Source organism: Amphiura filiformis, chromosome 1 (genome assembly GCF_039555335.1).
Source record: "Amphiura filiformis chromosome 1, Afil_fr2py, whole genome shotgun sequence".
Lineage (NCBI taxonomy): Eukaryota > Metazoa > Echinodermata > Ophiuroidea > Amphilepidida > Amphiuridae > Amphiura > Amphiura filiformis.
The window spans coordinates 17,574,329-17,593,322 of NC_092628.1; the positions used below are offsets into that span (position 1 = coordinate 17,574,329).

At 34.0% G+C, this 18,994-nt stretch overlaps 1 protein-coding gene across 13 annotated transcripts in view; it reads right to left on the minus strand.

Moving 5' to 3' along the window:
• LOC140162964 (3',5'-cyclic-AMP phosphodiesterase 4C-like) overlaps nucleotides 1-18,994 on the minus strand; it is a 573,837-nt gene that overhangs the window by 62,460 nt on the left and 492,383 nt on the right. For 10 of the 13 annotated variants that reach the window (XM_072186398.1, XM_072186475.1, XM_072186546.1 and 7 more), the window contains 2 exons: nucleotides 9,231-9,418; nucleotides 2,496-2,570 (listed from right to left, as the gene is read on the minus strand). In XM_072186398.1, the coding sequence (XP_072042499.1) occupies nucleotides 2,496-2,570; nucleotides 9,231-9,262 (107 nt within the window). In that variant the 5' untranslated portion in view covers nucleotides 9,263-9,418. The remainder of the gene's footprint in view (nucleotides 1-2,495; nucleotides 2,571-9,230; nucleotides 9,419-18,994) is intronic. The other 3 variants (XM_072187053.1, XM_072186953.1, XM_072186832.1) reach the window with 2 other exon arrangements.

The window sequence follows — 18,994 nt, forward strand, 5'->3', positions numbered from 1 at the left end:
ATAAATTCATCAGGTCTGTAGATTATCCTTGACATAAAGAATTTCATCTGATCAAGACCAGTCAAAACTTACGTTTTTCTGGACATTTCATCCACCATTGGTTGACTTCATCAGCAGTGTTGCTGTTTTGAAGTGCTGTGTGATATTGAACCGGCAAGTCTAGAACAGAGATGAGGGGGCCTACCAACTTTCACATCTGTACAATCCTGTGTTGCATAAGAACTTTGACACAGGAGTTGATGCTGCCACATGCTGCTCAAACTTCTAGAGTTGCTGGTTCATTATCACACAAAACAGCAACACTGCTGATGAAGTAAACCGATGGTTGATGAAACGTCCAGAAAAACGTAAGTTTTGACTGGTCTTGAACAGATGAAATTCTTTATGTCACTATACATAAACCAAAATGCTTTACAGCAGCTATTACAAGTTCAACCTCATTGCACTTAAACATGATAATAGTTCACCAACATGTTATAGGTGCATAATTACAAAGCACTTCGCTTATTCAGGAATTGAATTATACTTCCTTCCCGACAAAAATAACAATACATCCTCATCAACCAGCCAACCCTTGATGAAGCTTTAATTATTCCTCCTCAGTCTCAGTATTTCACAGATTAAAGGAGCATTTCATTTTCTGTAATAAATTCATAACACTACTTAGGATGTGGAAAATTTTTATTTAAACTAAACACCCAATGCTATAAAACGGATTTAAATTGATACACTGCATTGGCATAATCTGCACAACACCATTAAAACTTCATCAAGGTATTGACGATATTGATCGCAATGTGAGTAATTAACACCATGCTTGCTAATTAATTAATCAATACATATCAATAAATCAAATCCCAAGTGGATTAATCAACCAATAATTCAACCCAAATCAAAATAATCAACCACTCCAGCCTGCTAATGGACCATTAATGATTTGCCATTTTCACATCATACACAGCTAAACTCCTTCATGAATCAGCTGCACAGGTGCATAGGGAGAGGTTATACTCAACTCTTGCATGTTGTTTGGTATGTGATTTCCAAATACAATATTAGGCTATTCCAGTTGAAATACATCCCCTATGGAAGAGGGTGTTTGAATTTGAAATGGAGTTACCTGAATGGGCGACTCCATTTGAAATCTACACCCCCTGTGTGGGAGATTAAGGTCATGTCTTCCAAAAGGGGTGTATGGATTTCAACTGGAATTGCCCAATATGGGGATCTATGTGGAGATAATTACCACATAGGCACTGGAAGAAAAGTCCCGCATGTGGATCTTGGAATTGGGAAAAATTTAGTGGAACGCCTAATGAGAATACTTTCATCACTTCCATATCATTGTTTTTATAATTATATTATTCTCTTTGAAATAAAGGTAATAAAAATAATCCACTTGATGAATCCAAAGTGTGAAAATGGACTGTGCTGTCACTTGTATTTCAACAGTAGGATATTTTTGTTAGATTTTTAATTAAAAATAAGAATACTTTTATAAAACACTAAAAATAAACTAATTTTGAAATAAAAGTAATAAAAAGTATTTTGCTTTCCCCAACTTTGTATTATTAACTCATACATTTCAGTGAATTGACTATTTGCATTGCTGTTATTTCAAGAATATAGGTTATTCTTGTTAGATCTTTTCCCCGTCATCATTACAATTCTTCTAATGCAATTTTTTTTCTTGACTGCAGATGCTTTTTCAGCCTTCAGACTGTCTAATCAAATTCTGAAAATTTGCCAACAAGTGGTAAATTTCCCTATTTTTTTTTTTTTTTGCCAGGGGACAAGAGTGGGAATATTTAGTACCATAGAAAGTTGAGCACAGGGGTATAACCTGTGCTGTCCCATCTAAGGAAGGAGTTCAGCTGTGTACATGTGTGGAAAGGCAACACCAGAATTGCTGGATGAAATGTTAAACTCAAGTGTGGGTACTATATCAATCCATTAACAATATTACTAGTTGATTACTCCAGTTTACCAGTTTTGTCATTATTGCTCAACTGGGGCAGAGTACTGAATATAAAGGGAGTCCTTTCTTTGTCCTCTCAGCAGAACCCTTGAAGCTTCTTAGGAGGAAGTTTAGGACACTCTGATGAACTTTTGGTTCTCTGAAAGTAAAGAATTTTTTCAGTTTCCTAAGAGTTCTATATTTTAAGAACCATAAAGGTTTTAGAACCTCCAAATTCAAAAGGTTCATAAACATATAAGAACCTTTTGTAGAACCAATAAAGGTTCTAGATAAGTTTCAGAGAACCAAAAAGGTCATAAGAACATTTTATGGTTCTTTCAAAGAATCATCGAGGTTCTTCTGACAGGATAAAAAAAGGTTCATTTGGAACTTCTAATTCTAAAAGTGCACACTCAGCACCCAAGATTAAGTGTAATTTCATCCAGCATTTGTAATAAGGGGTGTACATAGGTATGAACCGATATTTTTGTTTCTCAACACCATGCACCGACCGCAGACCAGGAATGGATTCATTTACCCTAAAGTTCCATCATGCGAGATACTTTCTCGTAAGGGTTTCTTGAAAAACTGTTGTTGACTTGTAGGAGTACTGCTACAAAAATAAAATCAATTTGATGTCAGAACATTTAACTATAGATTATACTTGGTTGCTGATTAAAAAAACCTGAAAAAGAATTTGGACTCATTAAAATATTAAAATCTTTTAAGATTTTAAAAGCTGAAAAGCTGAATTTATACCTGATCGCTTTTGCAGAAAAGCGATTCTAGTGCATGCTCTTTTTGCGCTTCCAATTATTAGTATATCAAGCCAACGTGAGTTGAACATTTGCCATTGTTGCTCGTCATGTGAACTGCATTGACCAATCACTGACTGTATGTTGTATTTTGCAAATTAATTTACTACTCTCAATCATCAATTTTCAATGTGAGTTAATTCAAAACAATAAATATCAAGAGCCATCCTAAAATATTAATATACTTTGTGATATTATAAATATCTGAATTAAAATTGATAAAAAATTGATGCATCGCAATTGGCTATTTCATTCAAAATCCTAACTACCCTGTAGAAGATTTTTGAAATAACTACCCACCCCTCCCATGTGACACATCATATGGGCTATTCCATTTAAATCCACACTACCTCTGTGGAAGATTTTGGAAATATCTTCTACAGAGGGAGTATGAATTTTAAATGGAATTGCACATTAACCAACTCTATTTGAAACTCGCCCTCCCTCTGTAGAGATTCATGTAGAATCTTTCTCAGAGGGTATATGAAATTCAAATGGAGCTGCCTGATGTGCTCATTCCATTTGAAATTCATACTCCCCCTGTGGAAGATATTTCCAAAATCTTCCACAGAGGTAGTGTGGATTTTAAATGGAACAGCCCAATTGCAAAGCCATCAGGTGTAAATTCAGCTTTACAGTTATACAACATCAATGAATACATCTTATATTCCTACAAATTATTCTTGGACAAATAAATAATTCCATATAGCTCAAATCGTCGGTCGCAACACATAGTGGTGTACGTGAAGGACAAAATATGTGTCCGAGCAAAACATTTTTGAAGGACATGGTACTAGTATGGGCTCTACACTCCTCCACTGTTATCTCTCAGCGGCCCGATTCAATTTGAAATTGAAGTTTAAGGTTCAAACTATTAAACTGTATCTTTAATAGCTAACAAGGAATAAATATTATAGGATAATAGCATGGTCTAAACCTATACGCCACTATGTGAAACGGAAAAATTTGGAAAATCACTGCACGCCACTATGTGTTGCCACCGACGAAATGAAACAAGGACTATAAAGATATTATTACACCGGTAAAATCTTTATCAAATGCATCATCAGTACAATTAAAAGGCCATGAAACTCCTCTTGACTTACCATTTTATGGTATTTCTACAAAGTTATCATACAAATGTGCCTGCTTAATAGGCTAATCAAGAAATTAAGATGCATTTTTGAGCTTATCAAGATAGAATATATAGCTAATCAAGATGGATAATGTATTTGAGCTAATCAAGAAATTATAACACCGCTTAAGGGATGGGGTATGAACGTTTGGACAGTATTTATTGTGGGACATTGGAGCACATCAGACATATCGAATTGAATTCTGAATATCAAATTTTTTTGATATTTAACAGTACTCGAAGTAAACTTCATAAATCTGATGATTTATACTTAAAGTGTATGTAGGTGGGATGAAAAGCCGACGATCAATTGAAAATTTTGACCTTTCGTATTGAAGATATGGATTTTTTCCCCAAAACACCAGAAAAAATGAGGTCTTTTGGGAAAAAATCCATATCTTCAATATGAAAGGTCAAAATTTTCAATTGATCATCGGCTTTTCCTCCCAGCTACATACACAAATAAGAATATATCATTAGATTTATAAAATTTACTACGAAGACTGTTATATATCAAAAATGTGAAAAATATCAAATTTTAAATAATTTGTCATAAAATTTGTATTATATCGTGAATTTCAAAAATGAAAATTATTTGATATCAGAAAGACATTCTTCAGATTCAGAATGCAATTCGATATGTCTGATGTGCTCTCATGTCCCACAAAAAATACTGTCGAAACACTCAAAACGCTCATTCCAGATCCCTTAAGAGCTTATAATCAAGAAACTGCAACACACCTTTCAAGTTTATCAAGAAATTGCAATAGCACTTTTGAGCTTATCAAGAAATTGAAAGATCTCTACTAAGCTTCAAGATGTCATAAACTGAATTTATATGATTCTAGACACCAATTAAATATATTTGGAGTTAAGTTGCTTACTACTTAATTGCTTTTCAAATTATTTAATTGCCGTTCCTAAATTGAAACTGTGATCTTCACAGGAGATTAATTTGGTAACATTTCATGACCTCTGCACTTTGCTTAAACACAGCTAAACGTTTATGCCATATGCCAATAATGATGAGAGCCTATGAAGAATTTAACAATTAAAATAACAACATAAATAAAGCTAAATAAAGAAACAACTGTCAAATGGATGAAAAAATGACCGACTGACTGAATAAATAAACAAATGAATGTTTCACACGTATATTATAGTAAAAATTGCATTTATGTTTCATACACAGAACTTTTCAAAATATGGTAAAAATAAAAAGTCTGCACTGAAATATCATGTTATTGATTTCTCTTGTTTCTCATAGGGTATATAACCAACATGGTAGATTTAAGCCTATTACATTTTAAACTTGGACAAAAACAAGAAATATTCTATAAATAATATGTTGAAACATGACTTTTACAACATATAAATCTACAAGGAATTCTAAAAGTCAAGGGGTTGGCTTAGAATTGAGATAAAATCGCATAATTCCGTTCATCACATAAGCCACTTTGTTTGCTTCATCCCACACTGTAAACCCACAACAGACACTCAGACCTACCCACAATGCATTAGCTCAGAATCTTTAACAGCACATGCATAATCTGTAATTTTGTCAAATTTAGATGAATGCTGTATTCTCTCTTAAATAATTAATGACACCAGGGTTTCTGCGCTTTCCAAAATGGGGGAGGGGCATTAATTAGATCTTTTTTACAACAATATTTTCCATAAAAAAATCGCCAGTACCCTTTGCCAAGGCTGAGGTGCTCCACAAACCATAAGGAATTTGTGTAAACAATGGCCACTGCCACATGGATATCATGAAATCGGCGATTGATGCTTGAAAATATGTGTACTGTATGGTATTTTGACACTCATTTATGGAACACTGAGTTTGGTTGAAAAAATGGTGGAGGCATTTATTACAGGGGGGCTTTAAATATATTGTGTCTCATCTCAAGTTGAGAGTAACGCCATGTTGGGTTTTGCAGTGGCAGATTCGAATTGGTGCGTTTACGCGGTTGCGTCACTAGTGACCAAAGTGACAAATCGCCCTTCTATGCATTTATGTATCCCCCGCCTCGCAAAATCCAATATGGCGTTACTCTCAACTTGCATTGAGACAGACTACAGAAAGAATACAGTATAATTATTCGATTATGAGGTTTGAGATCAATCTTGTAAGGTGTAAAACTGACCCTGTTGATGTGCTAGGGTCAATAACCTCCCCTAAACGCAAAGAACAGTGATATCGACAATGAATGTGATCACAATTTCAAATATGCAATGAATTATGGGAAGATGTTATGTTATGCTGTGCTTTGTAAACCTTACTATGACATTCCCTATTGAGAAACACAAACAAATCAATATGGCCTGAGTATTTCCAATTACCATTAACATTTGCTGTGCATAAGTCAAATCCACATGACTCTTGAAAGCCTTGTGATTTTCGTCCAAAAAATTGAAATCTGATACATTTTTGTGACAATTATTTTAAAATGTCATGAAAAATTGATTTAGATGGGAGTAACATGCCTAGTATTGGTTCAGTGGTTCGGAGATAATCATATCAATTTCATTTTGAATGACATGATGACAGGAATTTTGTTTACACTCCGGGCAATTTATAGCGTAAAAGGGTTGCTGATCAATCGCTAAGAACGGTCCATGTTGACTTTATTGATCACTGCAAGCCACGGTGGCCGCGTATTCCATTTGTTTTCTTTATCATCATATCATCCACTTGTTTTCGCTATCTAGGAGGCCATATATCATATTATTATTTCATTGATGTCATAATAGTGCAGAGTAACAAAAAAAGAGGAAACTATAATTGATTATTTGAATTCTGAAGTGACATGAAAAGAAACAAAATGAAAAACCAAAATTAAAAAACTAGAGCAATTTTTTTCAGTAAATAAATAAAACAAAAACAAAAACATTTTTTTTACCCAAATCTCAAGCGAAATAATAATGCAATAGTTCACCCTTGTGTCCTGCACCCTGGGGTCTAGGTTTATGTATGAGTGCAGGCCCGTAACCAAGGGGCTGGGGCGAAGCCCCCTAATCGCCAAAAGTCCCATTTGCGAGCGAAAAATGTTTTTTAATGCCTTTTTGGTCAAAAAAGGTCCAAATTTTGAAAAAAGTCCACTTTTTCAAAATCAGCCCCCCCCCAAATAAATCCTGATTACGGACCTGTATGTGTGTTTCTCAGTGTCTGATAAAATTACCTCAAAATTATGCATTGACCTAATTAAAGCATCACTATTTAAGATTAGATGATATAGACATTTTCAAATCCTCACAGTAGAAGGACATAACCTGTTCCTAAGGTAATTAAATGTCCACTTAAGCTCAAGTTGTCTAAATATGACCTGGTATTGAATAGCTATCAACCGTTTAAAATAGATCGCTGCTCGTTTGCATAATATTCAGCTGTCCATCCATGGATGTGTTTAATAACAACTAATAACCGAATACAAATTATGCAGCTTGAAAAACAGATTATAATTACCCATTGCAAGCTGCTCACTTTTGTTTAATAGCAATAATTTTCCTCATATAATAGGCCTACTTTTGTATATCGCTCATTCTACAAAATCCGGTGCCAATCCACTGTAAAAATTGAAAAAAAAAAGTTGTTCAAAAGACCTGCTTTTTGTGTTTTTAAGAGCAAATGTATCACTACTTTCAGATGTAAAAGATTGTCAACACCACTTGTATATTTTTCTTTCAGGAAGTCATGATGTTTTTTAACACTAAAACTCAATGTTATGTGAGCTACGTTACCGGCTACAAAATGGGCTGGTTTTACTTAATCCAAGGTCATAAAAAGCAAACGAAAGATCACTTGAGTGAAATGTAACACCGATTTCACCATTTCATAGAAGTTTTGAAGATGCATAAATGAGTGCGTAACGTAGCTCACAGTAACGTAGTTCACGGGTTTTTAATGTTTTTGATGTGATTTGCGAGCGTTAGAATGTTATGTCGGTTAATTCTAATATAAATGGGGTTCGATCACTGGTACCTATCACATATTATTAGGAAGTACTTGTTATACAAGTGCATACTATGGAATTCTGGTAACGTAGCTCACCAATCTTAACATGGTCGGTCGAAATTTCAATGTTTACAACATTTCTATGCCAAAAATGCTACAGCATCACGATTTTTACCATTATTTTTAAAAACCTATGAGTGTTTCCTTTCAAAAACCGTAAACTACGTTGATACCTCTGTTTTACGTCTTTTCAATAAAGTGTGTTAAAAAGGGGTAACGTAGCTCATAGCGTTTTGGTGGAAAGTGCAATTTATTTTAGAATTACACAAAGGCGTTTTAATCACTAAAAATAATGTTGATATGCAATATGATGGCGCCTTATCTAATTAAAAAACAACAAATATGTAAAGATATCGCATTTATTCAAAGAAAATATTAAGGATCAGATTTGACACTTGAGTAGTGGAAACACAATTTTAGCGATTTTCGAGCCTTTGCAAGGGTTAATCAGGCTGAAGAAAGCATTTAAAGTATGGACAACTATATATGTCCGTGTAGATCTCGTTTAGTTCTACCAGAAAAACAACATATTTGATGCCCTAAATGCTCGACAAAGTATTTGTGGACCAAAGAATGGAAAAAGGGCTATTGGCACCAGATTTTGTAGAATGAGCGATATTATGAAATTATTTAGAATAGAAAATACACAATAGGCCTACATGGACATGTAGTGCCCGTAAGTGACCTACCTTTACGGTATGAAGTTTAAACAAAATTTACTTTTTCAATTTTCCCCTAAATGATTATTTTTCAGATCTAAAACAAAAACTGACTCAATACATCTACATTTGACTGCATTTTCTTTGTAGATTTGAATAAAGAGGGCCATGGTCTAGAAATCTTAACCCTTTTGTTGCTACAAACTGCTCATTTAGATTTATAGAATTTGGGTCCAATAAAGCTCTGTTTTTCTGATTTTCTCCTTCTTTAAAATTCAATTCATAACTTTGTTTTATAATCTTTCTTGATTAGCTCAAAATTGATAATTGTTCTTGATGAACTCACAACTCCTTTTTCACTGCCTTTTATTTCTTCAATCAGTTCAAAGGTCACATATCACACCTTTACCCACAATTCTTTGGTTCAGCTCCTTCTTTTTTTAAAATCTTGCTGAAAAAAAACATGATTAAGTTATACTATACATCCCAAATCATACATCTTATATATCCATATGAGAAATCTTTAAGCATAAATCAACCTCATGCAAAGGTACTAATGTTTTTCTTACAGAGCCCCCAATTGGCTCAATACATGATATACCCCTCTTAAATAACCAATCAAAATAGTTCTTAGAGGATCTTCACTTACCATTCACTTGTAATTGAGGAATTTCTTGACATGGACTTTGGTGACAAGTCAAAATCACTGTCTGATCTGTACAAAAACGATTCCCTCCTCTGGGGGAAGTTAGCTGACAGCACCAACCCTGATGACGGGCTTGCCGCCCCTCCATGCCGGGACTCCGACTCGGCGAAGCGCCATTTTCAATATCAAAACTGTATAAAGTAAAACAGAAAAAGGAAAAGGAAACAGAATAAGTTGGATTTCAAGTATGAAGTAAGCATTACTGGAGAAAACAATGAGCTGAAAAGAAGATAATTATTTTAAACCATCACTATATTATATTGTTAATTTTGACGATTATGTTCTTATATTGATCTGCAAAAGAGAAACAATTTTATTAATAATAACATTGTTGTAAAACACCCTAAAAATACAAATAAAACAATCAAGTAAACACAAAGGAAGACAGATACGCACACAGATAGACAGACGAACAGAACTAAAATAATAAGATGGATAGCCAACGGAATATGCAATGGTTAATAAGTCGATTTATTTATTTCAAATCGATTTTTGTAAGTGTTTTGGTAATCACTTGTTATTTTTGAGACAGAATATTTTTAAATTCTGTGTTTCGTTATTTAGTCTTGTTCAAGTCCAAATATGCCAATAGGAAAGCACACATGGAATTAAAATAAATTGGGTATTACGGACTCATTGATTGACTGTATTGATGGCTCATATACCTGGCTCATCATAATGTTCATTCGTGTATGCCCTGCCTGACAATACATTTATGAATGATCCACCACAAAATAACATATATTTTTACATTCTCTTTGAAATCATAAAATTGATAATTTTTCATGATTTTATATTTCAAATTTGTCAACTTTTTCAAATTTCATCATCAACAGTTGATGAAAAGGCAAAGTCAATTTTATTAAAAATACATGTATTACTGTACTGACGCTTGAGTATAGTCCCACCTTGAGTAAAGTCCCACCCCAAATTTTTGAAAAATTTCAGAAATTAAATTTTTTTTGTTGAAATTAGACTATAGTCCCACACCCCAATTTTGAAAAATGTTCACCCAAAAGCGGGGTGGGACTATACTTTCAGCGTCAGTCACGGTATTAATTATATTTTATTTACAACCATCACCTTCATCCCTTTTAAGCTTTCATATGCTCCCCAAAAAACTCCATTAATGATAGATCTTGCATCTTTTCACAATCTGTATGCGCCAACACACGATAAAATAAAATAAATACCAGATACCCCATACCAAAAGACCATTAATTTAAATTCCGTCGACTCATTAATATAGACAAATGTTTTATGGGAAGAATCAAGTGTCGCAATTATCTGGCATTGAATCAAGTTTGTGACTAGTTTCATGTAGAAATCCCTACATGGGGGGCACTCACATGTAAAGGTGGTATGGGTATGTGCGGTGGTCAAGGGTCCCTTTTTCAGGCTTTCCGGCAGTTCTTTAAGACCCATGCCATTTGGATCATGCTCCAGTTTTTTGAACCTCAAACTCTGAAAATTGTTAGCTCAAATTTAGAAAAATTTGGAATTTTTTTAGCTAAATAGCCTATAATTTGGCCCAATTTTAGTTCACTGGACCCTTGAAGTTGAAATTTCAGTTCATCAAGCGTCTCTTTTGCCTGAAAATAAGTTCCCAATGTTTGGCGCTTTGTGCCGCATACCCATACCAATAATTCAAGTTGAGTGCCCCCACCCCGGGTTACATTAAAGGGGTATTTTGTGATTCTAGCATCCTCTTTGTATGCTATGTTTCAAACGGAATAAAACTGGCTGTGGAGGAGACTATCATTCTGCTTGATACTGTCACATAATGTGTGCTTACATAGTAGAGCCTCATTTCTGTCAATGTGCACATATGTGTTATACTATCTACCAGATGTTGTTCTACATACTGAATCTAAACAAATATAACATGAAACTGGGTGATGTGAAAATGAGACAAAAATGATAGAATTACCTGCTTTTTCCTTACATTTTAGTCACAAGTATATTCTGAACTAAAACCAACTTTCTCTGTACTCATTTGAAATAATTGTTCAAAAAGATTTTGCATGTTATTATAATTTTAGTCTCGTAAAATTTCGCAACACATTTACAAAGTATCAGCGAATGCAAGGTTAATATATCATGGTTCAAACATTGGCAACATTGCAGAGCGCTACACATGAAAGAAGCGCCTCCGTTTGCAGTACTTTCATCTGCCTGTCTGTGCGTAGTGAGCAGCAATAAAAAATGGACATAAATATTTTACAACATGTTTGAAATCTTTTTTTTTTTCATTCCACATAAATGTTTGATACTAGGAACACTGAACTTGTGATGTGTGCCGTGACGGACTAGAAGCTTCGGTGGAATGCACTTTAAATCATGCAGCAAGAATTGCTTCTTGCAAATTACATGGTAAATAGTTAACTTTACATGATGAAATATTTTTCTTTTTGTTCATATTAGATGAGTTTATATTCAATGGATAAATATACAAGCTTGCTAGCAATTTCATTACCTTTTGTGGACTTTTAACTTTTTTTTTGCAGAGCTTTGAATATTGACATTTTTGCAGCCCATTTGGTTCGTAGATCGGCTTTGTATACACAAAAGATTATTTTACTTTACTTTGTGTGGTGAAAATGTTTTAAAGTATTACTATTTGACTTGTAAGGAAAAGAAAGTACATGGTTTGCTGTTTCAACGAACAAAATCGAGTAAGTATTGCCAAAGTTGTGCTTGAATTAATTATGACTTTAAAAGTTATAGCTGACCTCTACGTTTTCCTTTTTAGTCGGAAAAACACAATGTTTTGGTCCACAATAGGAAACTTTTCAAAATATTGCAAAAATTCTAATAAGAAAAAATAAAACAATATTTATTGACCTCTACATTTTCCTTTTTAGACCGGAAAAACAGAATGAAAATAGGAAAGAAATGGAAACTTTTGCACGCTTCGAAAAAAAAAAAAAATGCTCGCCTCCTTAAGCTTCTGCAGCCCTCAGACGCAGCTACTGGATACAATACCGAGAGTAAAGATGGCAATGCTCGCTAGCATCATTCATACTGGAGAGGAATTCGACCACTCGCCTAGCATCATGCTGGCGAGTGATTAACCACGCGCCTTTAAAATCTAGACGACAAGGCCTGGTTCTCATCATGATGGTTTGGTGGACTGTCATGAAACATGAATTTACATGATGGATGTAAGCGTGATCCTAAAAATGCCTTTCACGGTAACTCAAACTAATTACAAGACCTCTACATTGAGGCTGGCTTTCCCTTTTAAAGGAATTTTATTGCATTAAAAATAGTTCAAATGATAACCTAAGTTTCATCGTCACCATAAAAATGATTAATTATCAAGACTAAAAGAGCTTGTTGAATTTTGGAAATCTTTGAATTGAAATAATGTATTGTCTGTAATAATCACCCCTCTCATAAACGTCCCCCCCCCTATGATTTGCAATTAAAAAGTTATCGAAATGCAAACATTTCCCTGCCATATTGTGCGAGTATTAAAGCTTAAAAACATGCATCAGTGCTGGCTATCGCAATCGCTAAATTGCATGGACAAAAGCTATTTTAACAGTTTATTGCCAAATTATGGCAGAATTTCACAATCACATTCTTGCTTAAATGACCCCATATTTTTTACATTTTGCTCTTACCGAATGCCCCTTAGTGTGAAAGTGCCAGCCCTACACCTATATCCATTTCAAATTGAAGTGCCCCCCCCCCCCCCGGGTGTTTATCTAGGCCCATAATCGGGGGAAGGGGGGTGGCAAGGAACAGACATAGAGGTTTTTATGCCTTTTTGGTCAAAAAGGTCAAAATTTTGAAGAAAAAGTCCACCTTTTCAAAATCAACCCCAGTCCATTTTTTTTAAATCTTTTCTCCCCCAGATAAATCATGGTTACTGGCCTGTGTTTATTACAGACAATATAGTAGTCAAACAATATGCAAAAAAATAAAAATAAATAAATAAAGTGCAGAATATACAAAGCTTTATGTTTAGGTACATCAAAATGTCAAGTCACATCCAATCTAATCATGAAAAAGAAGATATTTGTATCACACACTATAGCCATAAAAACCCATCTGCATGCAATATTGATTCATTATGTCTCAAACCAAGAAACTAGATATCAATTAACCATTATCCAATTAAGACCTTCACGTAGCCATTAGGTATATAGAGCATGGAGTAACATGCAAATCTGGACCCTTGCCACGTTCGTGCTGTCTGAGCGTGTTGACAATTTTCATTCTTCAAATTTTTCATCTGTGGCCAAAATTATATTTCAGGTTTTTAAAGTTTAAAATACATATATAAATAACTTTCATAGAAATAATGATAGAAATTGGCAAAGTCCGATAAATGTCAAGTGACTTTCAGTTACTGTAGGTGTGTGCAGATGGTCACAGAATTCTTGTGGATCAGAGTACTTGAGAATTGTGATTCCTAAGTCAATCCCCGACTGCTATTACACACAACTCCACTGAAGAATGGAATCCCTAAGTTTTGCAATGCACGATGACATCAGCTTTGGAATTGCAACTGGAAGCTTACAGTGCCCTTTCTAGTGGTGTGCCAAATTAAACCATATAATTAAACCATAGGTTAAAGCTCAGCACTCGAGAATCGCAAAATGGCTTATTCACACGTAAGTAGCATTCAAGGATCACTGGAGGATCACACAGGGTTATCACAAAATCCTTTAAATTTCTTGGGGATAAATTTAGAGATTAGAATCCTCAAGACGATTCACACGGCAGATTTCACCAAGTTTTTGCTTGAGAATCATGTTGCTTAAGCAGAAAGTCCTATATGTGGATGTGCCTTATATGAGTGAATGGTTTTGTGTCATTTGTGGCTTGGTAACTGTCAAATCATTTTGGTTGGCGATAAAAAAAATATTTCAGGAACAATATTGGAAGTGAAATAAAAATCAAATTTGAGAAGTCAGCATCTCAATTCTAAATACTGTGCAAGTGGTTATTTCCACGAGGGTTTCATAGTCGCAAATTTAAGTGAATAAAGGTTATCGCGCAAATTTAACAACACACAAATATGAAATTTTATCATACAATAACGATGCAATTGGTAAGGCATGAATTTTACAAAAATATCAACACACACACAAAAGTTTTCTGTTGGAAATTGCGAAAATATTTATATGTGAAAATAACCATTTGCATAGTTATTGAATAGAGCTTTATATAACATATGCAGCTCTATGGGTTTAACTGGCTATTTATTATATTCAGGAAGTAATCTTTTAGAAACCACATCGATATGCCATTTTTCTATGATATACAAGACTTATCACAGATGAAAGGTTAGTTTCGAACACAAAAGCATTTACACATCCAAATATAAAGTTCAATGACTGAATAATTAAAGATTTTAGTTGAAGATGGTAACCATAGCCTTGCAAAGTTTGCAAAATGTCACGTTTACAATCAATGGAATTCCAGAGTGACTTCTATTCTTATATCAATACAAGTATCTAATGATATGTCTTTTACACTCTCTCTGTATACAATTCCACTACAAGGGAGTCACTCACACCAGAAGAATGATTAAAGTCATAAATGTACGTACGATCTTATAATACAAAATTTGTTAATTTTGTTAAAACCCAATTTTTTTGGCATATTTTTAATATTTACACATGTCCCAACTTGCACCTAAATGGAATTGTCCAAATCTGTTGTCTTTGTAGGTCAACAGAGCAAAGTTCGCAATAAATTAAGTCATAATTCTTTTATTGTGACTTTACGTCCTTCCATAGACTGCATGTTAAATGGCCAAAATAACCAGTGGGATTTCTTTGGTCAAAAAACAAGGTTTAAAATAAGGTTATGTTGAAGATTTGCTGTCGAAAATTAGGGGGGGGGCAGATTCCCCCTCCTCCCGGGGCTCCCCCTGGCTATACCACTGGAGTGCTGCCTCCTCGCAATGAAAAAACCCAAAAAAACGATTCAAATCGACAACGTCTAAAATTTAGCCTTACTTTAACGACAGAGACTGACAGATCTCTGCTCTGTTTTCATTGACAAAGTTCATGTTAATGTTAATCACACACAGCAAACAATTGTTATACATGGTTATGTAAGGCTTTCCCAGGGTATATCCTGTAGTAGATGACCAACTGCTATTAGTTCAACATACAGGATATGTGTACTGTAAATAGCTGCTAGAAACTACAATAGTGTCTGACATTAAAACGATGAAGCCATGTTTAAATGTCAATAATTGTAATCATCAAAGCAACTTTAACAATAACATGTAGGCTACTATTCTTGTTTTTCAAAATATTTTTCTGAACATGATGTATTTGTAAGATGTATAAATTACGAATGAATGAATGAATGAATGAATGAATGAAGGAAGGAATGAATGGATGAAGAATGAAAAAAAATGTATGAAAAAAATAATTTAATAATTTAATAAATAAATAAATAAATAAATAAATAAATAAATAAATAAATAAATAAATAAATAAATAAATAAATAAATAAATAAATAAATAGGAATAAATAAATAATTAAATAGGAATAAATAAATAATTAAATAGGAATAAATAAATAAATAGGAATAAATAAATAAATAGGAATAAATAAATAAATAAATAGGAATAAATAAATAAATTAAAATAAATAAAACTTATTTTTCAGATATGAGCCAACCCCGTTCAACCCTAAAAGATATTTGCTGCATATCAAGCATGAACCATATTCCAAGGAGAAAAACATACAAATGGCTTGGGCTGGTACAGCAAAATTCATAATTGTATTTTTAGCCAATTTATTTTCTCAACTGCCGATTTTCAGCCATTTTTAACCAGAAAATTGTTGATGGAGAGCAGCCCACGGGGAGCAGCCCTTTATATGAAATATAATATATACCCAAATTTCATCATCAACAGTTGATGAAAAGGCAAAGTCAATTTTATTAAAAATACATGTATTACTGTACTGACGCGAGTATAGTCCCACCTTCGAGTAAAGTCCCACCCCCAAATTTTTGAAAAATTTCAGAAATTAAATTTTTTTTGTTGAAATTAGACTATAGTCCCACACCCCAATTTTGAAAAATGTTCACCCAAAAACGGGGTGGGACTATACTCGCGTCAGTACGGTATTAATTATATTTTATTTACAACCATCACCTTCATCCCTTTTAAGCTTTCATATGCTCCCCAAAAAACTCCATTAATGATAGATCTTGCATCTTTTCACAATCTGTATGCGCCAACACACGATAAAATAAAATAAATACCAGATACCCCATACCAAAAGACCATTAATTTAAATTCCGTCGACTCATTAATATAGACAAATGTTTTATGGGAAGAATCAAGTGTCGCAATTATCTGGCATTGAATCAAGTTTGTGACTAGTTTCATGTAGAAATCCCTACATGGGGGGCACTCACATGTAAAGGTGGTATGGGTATGTGCGGTGGTCAAGGGTCCCTTTTTCAGGCTTTCCGGCAGTTCTTTAAGACCCATGCCATTTGGATCATGCTCCAGTTTTTTGAACCTCAAACTCTGAAAATTGTTAGCTCAAATTTAGAAAAATTTGGAATTTTTTTTTAGCTAAATAGCCTATAATTTGGCCCAATTTTAGTTCACTGGACCCTTGAAGTTGAAATTTCAGTTCATCAAGCGTCTCTTTTGCCTGAAAATAAGTTCCCAATGTTTGGCGCTTTGTGCCGCATACCCATACCAATAATTCAAGTTGAGTGCCCCCACCCCGGGTTACATTAAAGGGGTATTTTGTGATTCTAGCATCCTCTTTGTATGCTATGTTTCAAACGGAATAAAACTGGCTGTGGAGGAGACTATCATTCTGCTTGATACTGTCACATAATGTGTGCTTACATAGTAGAGCCTCATTTCTGTCAATGTGCACATATGTGTTATACTATCTACCAGATGTTGTTCTACATACTGAATCTAAACAAATATAACATGAAACTGGGTGATGTGAAAATGAGACAAAAATGATAGAATTACCTGCTTTTTCCTTACATTTTAGTCACAAGTATATTCTGAACTAAAACCAACTTTCTCTGTACTCATTTGAAATAATTGTTCAAAAAGATTTTGCATGTTATTATAATTTTAGTCTCGTAAAATTTCGCAACACATTTACAAAGTATCAGCGAATGCAAGGTTAATATATCATGGTTCAAACATTGGCAACATTGCAGAGCGCTACACATGAAAGAAGCGCCTCCGTTTGCAGTACTTTCATCTGCCTGTCTGTGCGTAGTGAGCAGCAATAAAAAATGGACATAAATATTTTACAACATGTTTGAAATCTTTTTTTTTTTTCATTCCACATAAATGTTTGATACTAGGAACACTGAACTTGTGATGTGTGCCGTGACGGACTAAAGCTTGGTGGAATGCACTTTAAATCATGCAGCAAGAATTGCTTCTTGCAAATTACATGGTAAATAGTTAACTTTACATGATGAAATATTTTTCTTTTTGTTCATATTAGATGAGTTTATATTCAATGGATAAATATACAAGCTTGCTAGCAATTTCATTACCTTTTGTGGACTTTTAACTTTTTTTTTGCAGAGCTTTGAATATTGACATTTTGCAGCCCATTTGGTTCAGTAGATCGGCTTTGTATACACAAAGATTATTTTACTTTACTTTGTGTGGTGAAAATGTTTTAAAGTATTACTATTTGACTTGTAAGGAAAAGAAAGTACATGGTTTGCTGTTTCAACGAACAAAATCGAGTAAGTATTGCCAAAGTTGTGCTTGAATTAATTATGACTTTAAAAGTTATAGCTGACCTCTACGTTTTCCTTTTTAGTCGGAAAAACACAATGTTTTGGTCCACAATAGGAAACTTTTCAAAATATTGCAAAAATTCTAATAAGAAAAAATAAAACAATATTTATTGACCTCTACATTTTCCTTTTTAGACGGAAAAACAGAATGAAAATAGGAAAGAAATGGAAACTTTTGCACGCTTCGAAAAAAAAAAATGCTCGCCTCCTTAAGCTTCTGCAGCCCTCAGACGCAGCTACTGGATACAATACCGAGAGTAAAGATGGCAATGCTCGCCTAGCATCATTCATACTGGAGAGGAATTCGACCACTCGCCTAGCATCATGCTGGCGGTGATTAACTCACGCCTTTAAAATCTAGGCGACAAGGCCTGGTTCTCATCATGATGGTTTGGTGGACTGTCATGAAACATGAATTTACATGATGGATGTAAGCGTGATCCTAAAAATGCCTTTCACGGTAACTCAAACTAATTACAAGACCTCTACATTGAGGCTGGCTTTCCCTTTTAAAGGGAATTTTTATTGCATTAAAAATAGTTCAAATGATAACCTAAGTTTCATCGTCACCATAAAAATGATTAATTATCAAGACTAAAAGAGCTTGTTGAATTTTGGAAATCTTTGAATTGAAATAATGTATTGTCTGTAATAATCACCCCTCTCATAAACGTCCCCCTATGATTTGCAATTAAAAGTTATCGAAATGCAAACATTTCCCTGCCATATTGTGCGAGTATTAAAGCTTAAAAACATGCATCAGTGCTGGCTATCGCAATCGCTAAATTGCATGGACAAAAGCTATTTTAACAGTTTATTGCCAAATTATGGCAGAATTTCACAATCACATTCTTGCTTAAATGACCCCATATTTTTTACATTTTGCTCTTACCGAATGCCCCTTAGTGTGAAAGTGCCAGCCCTA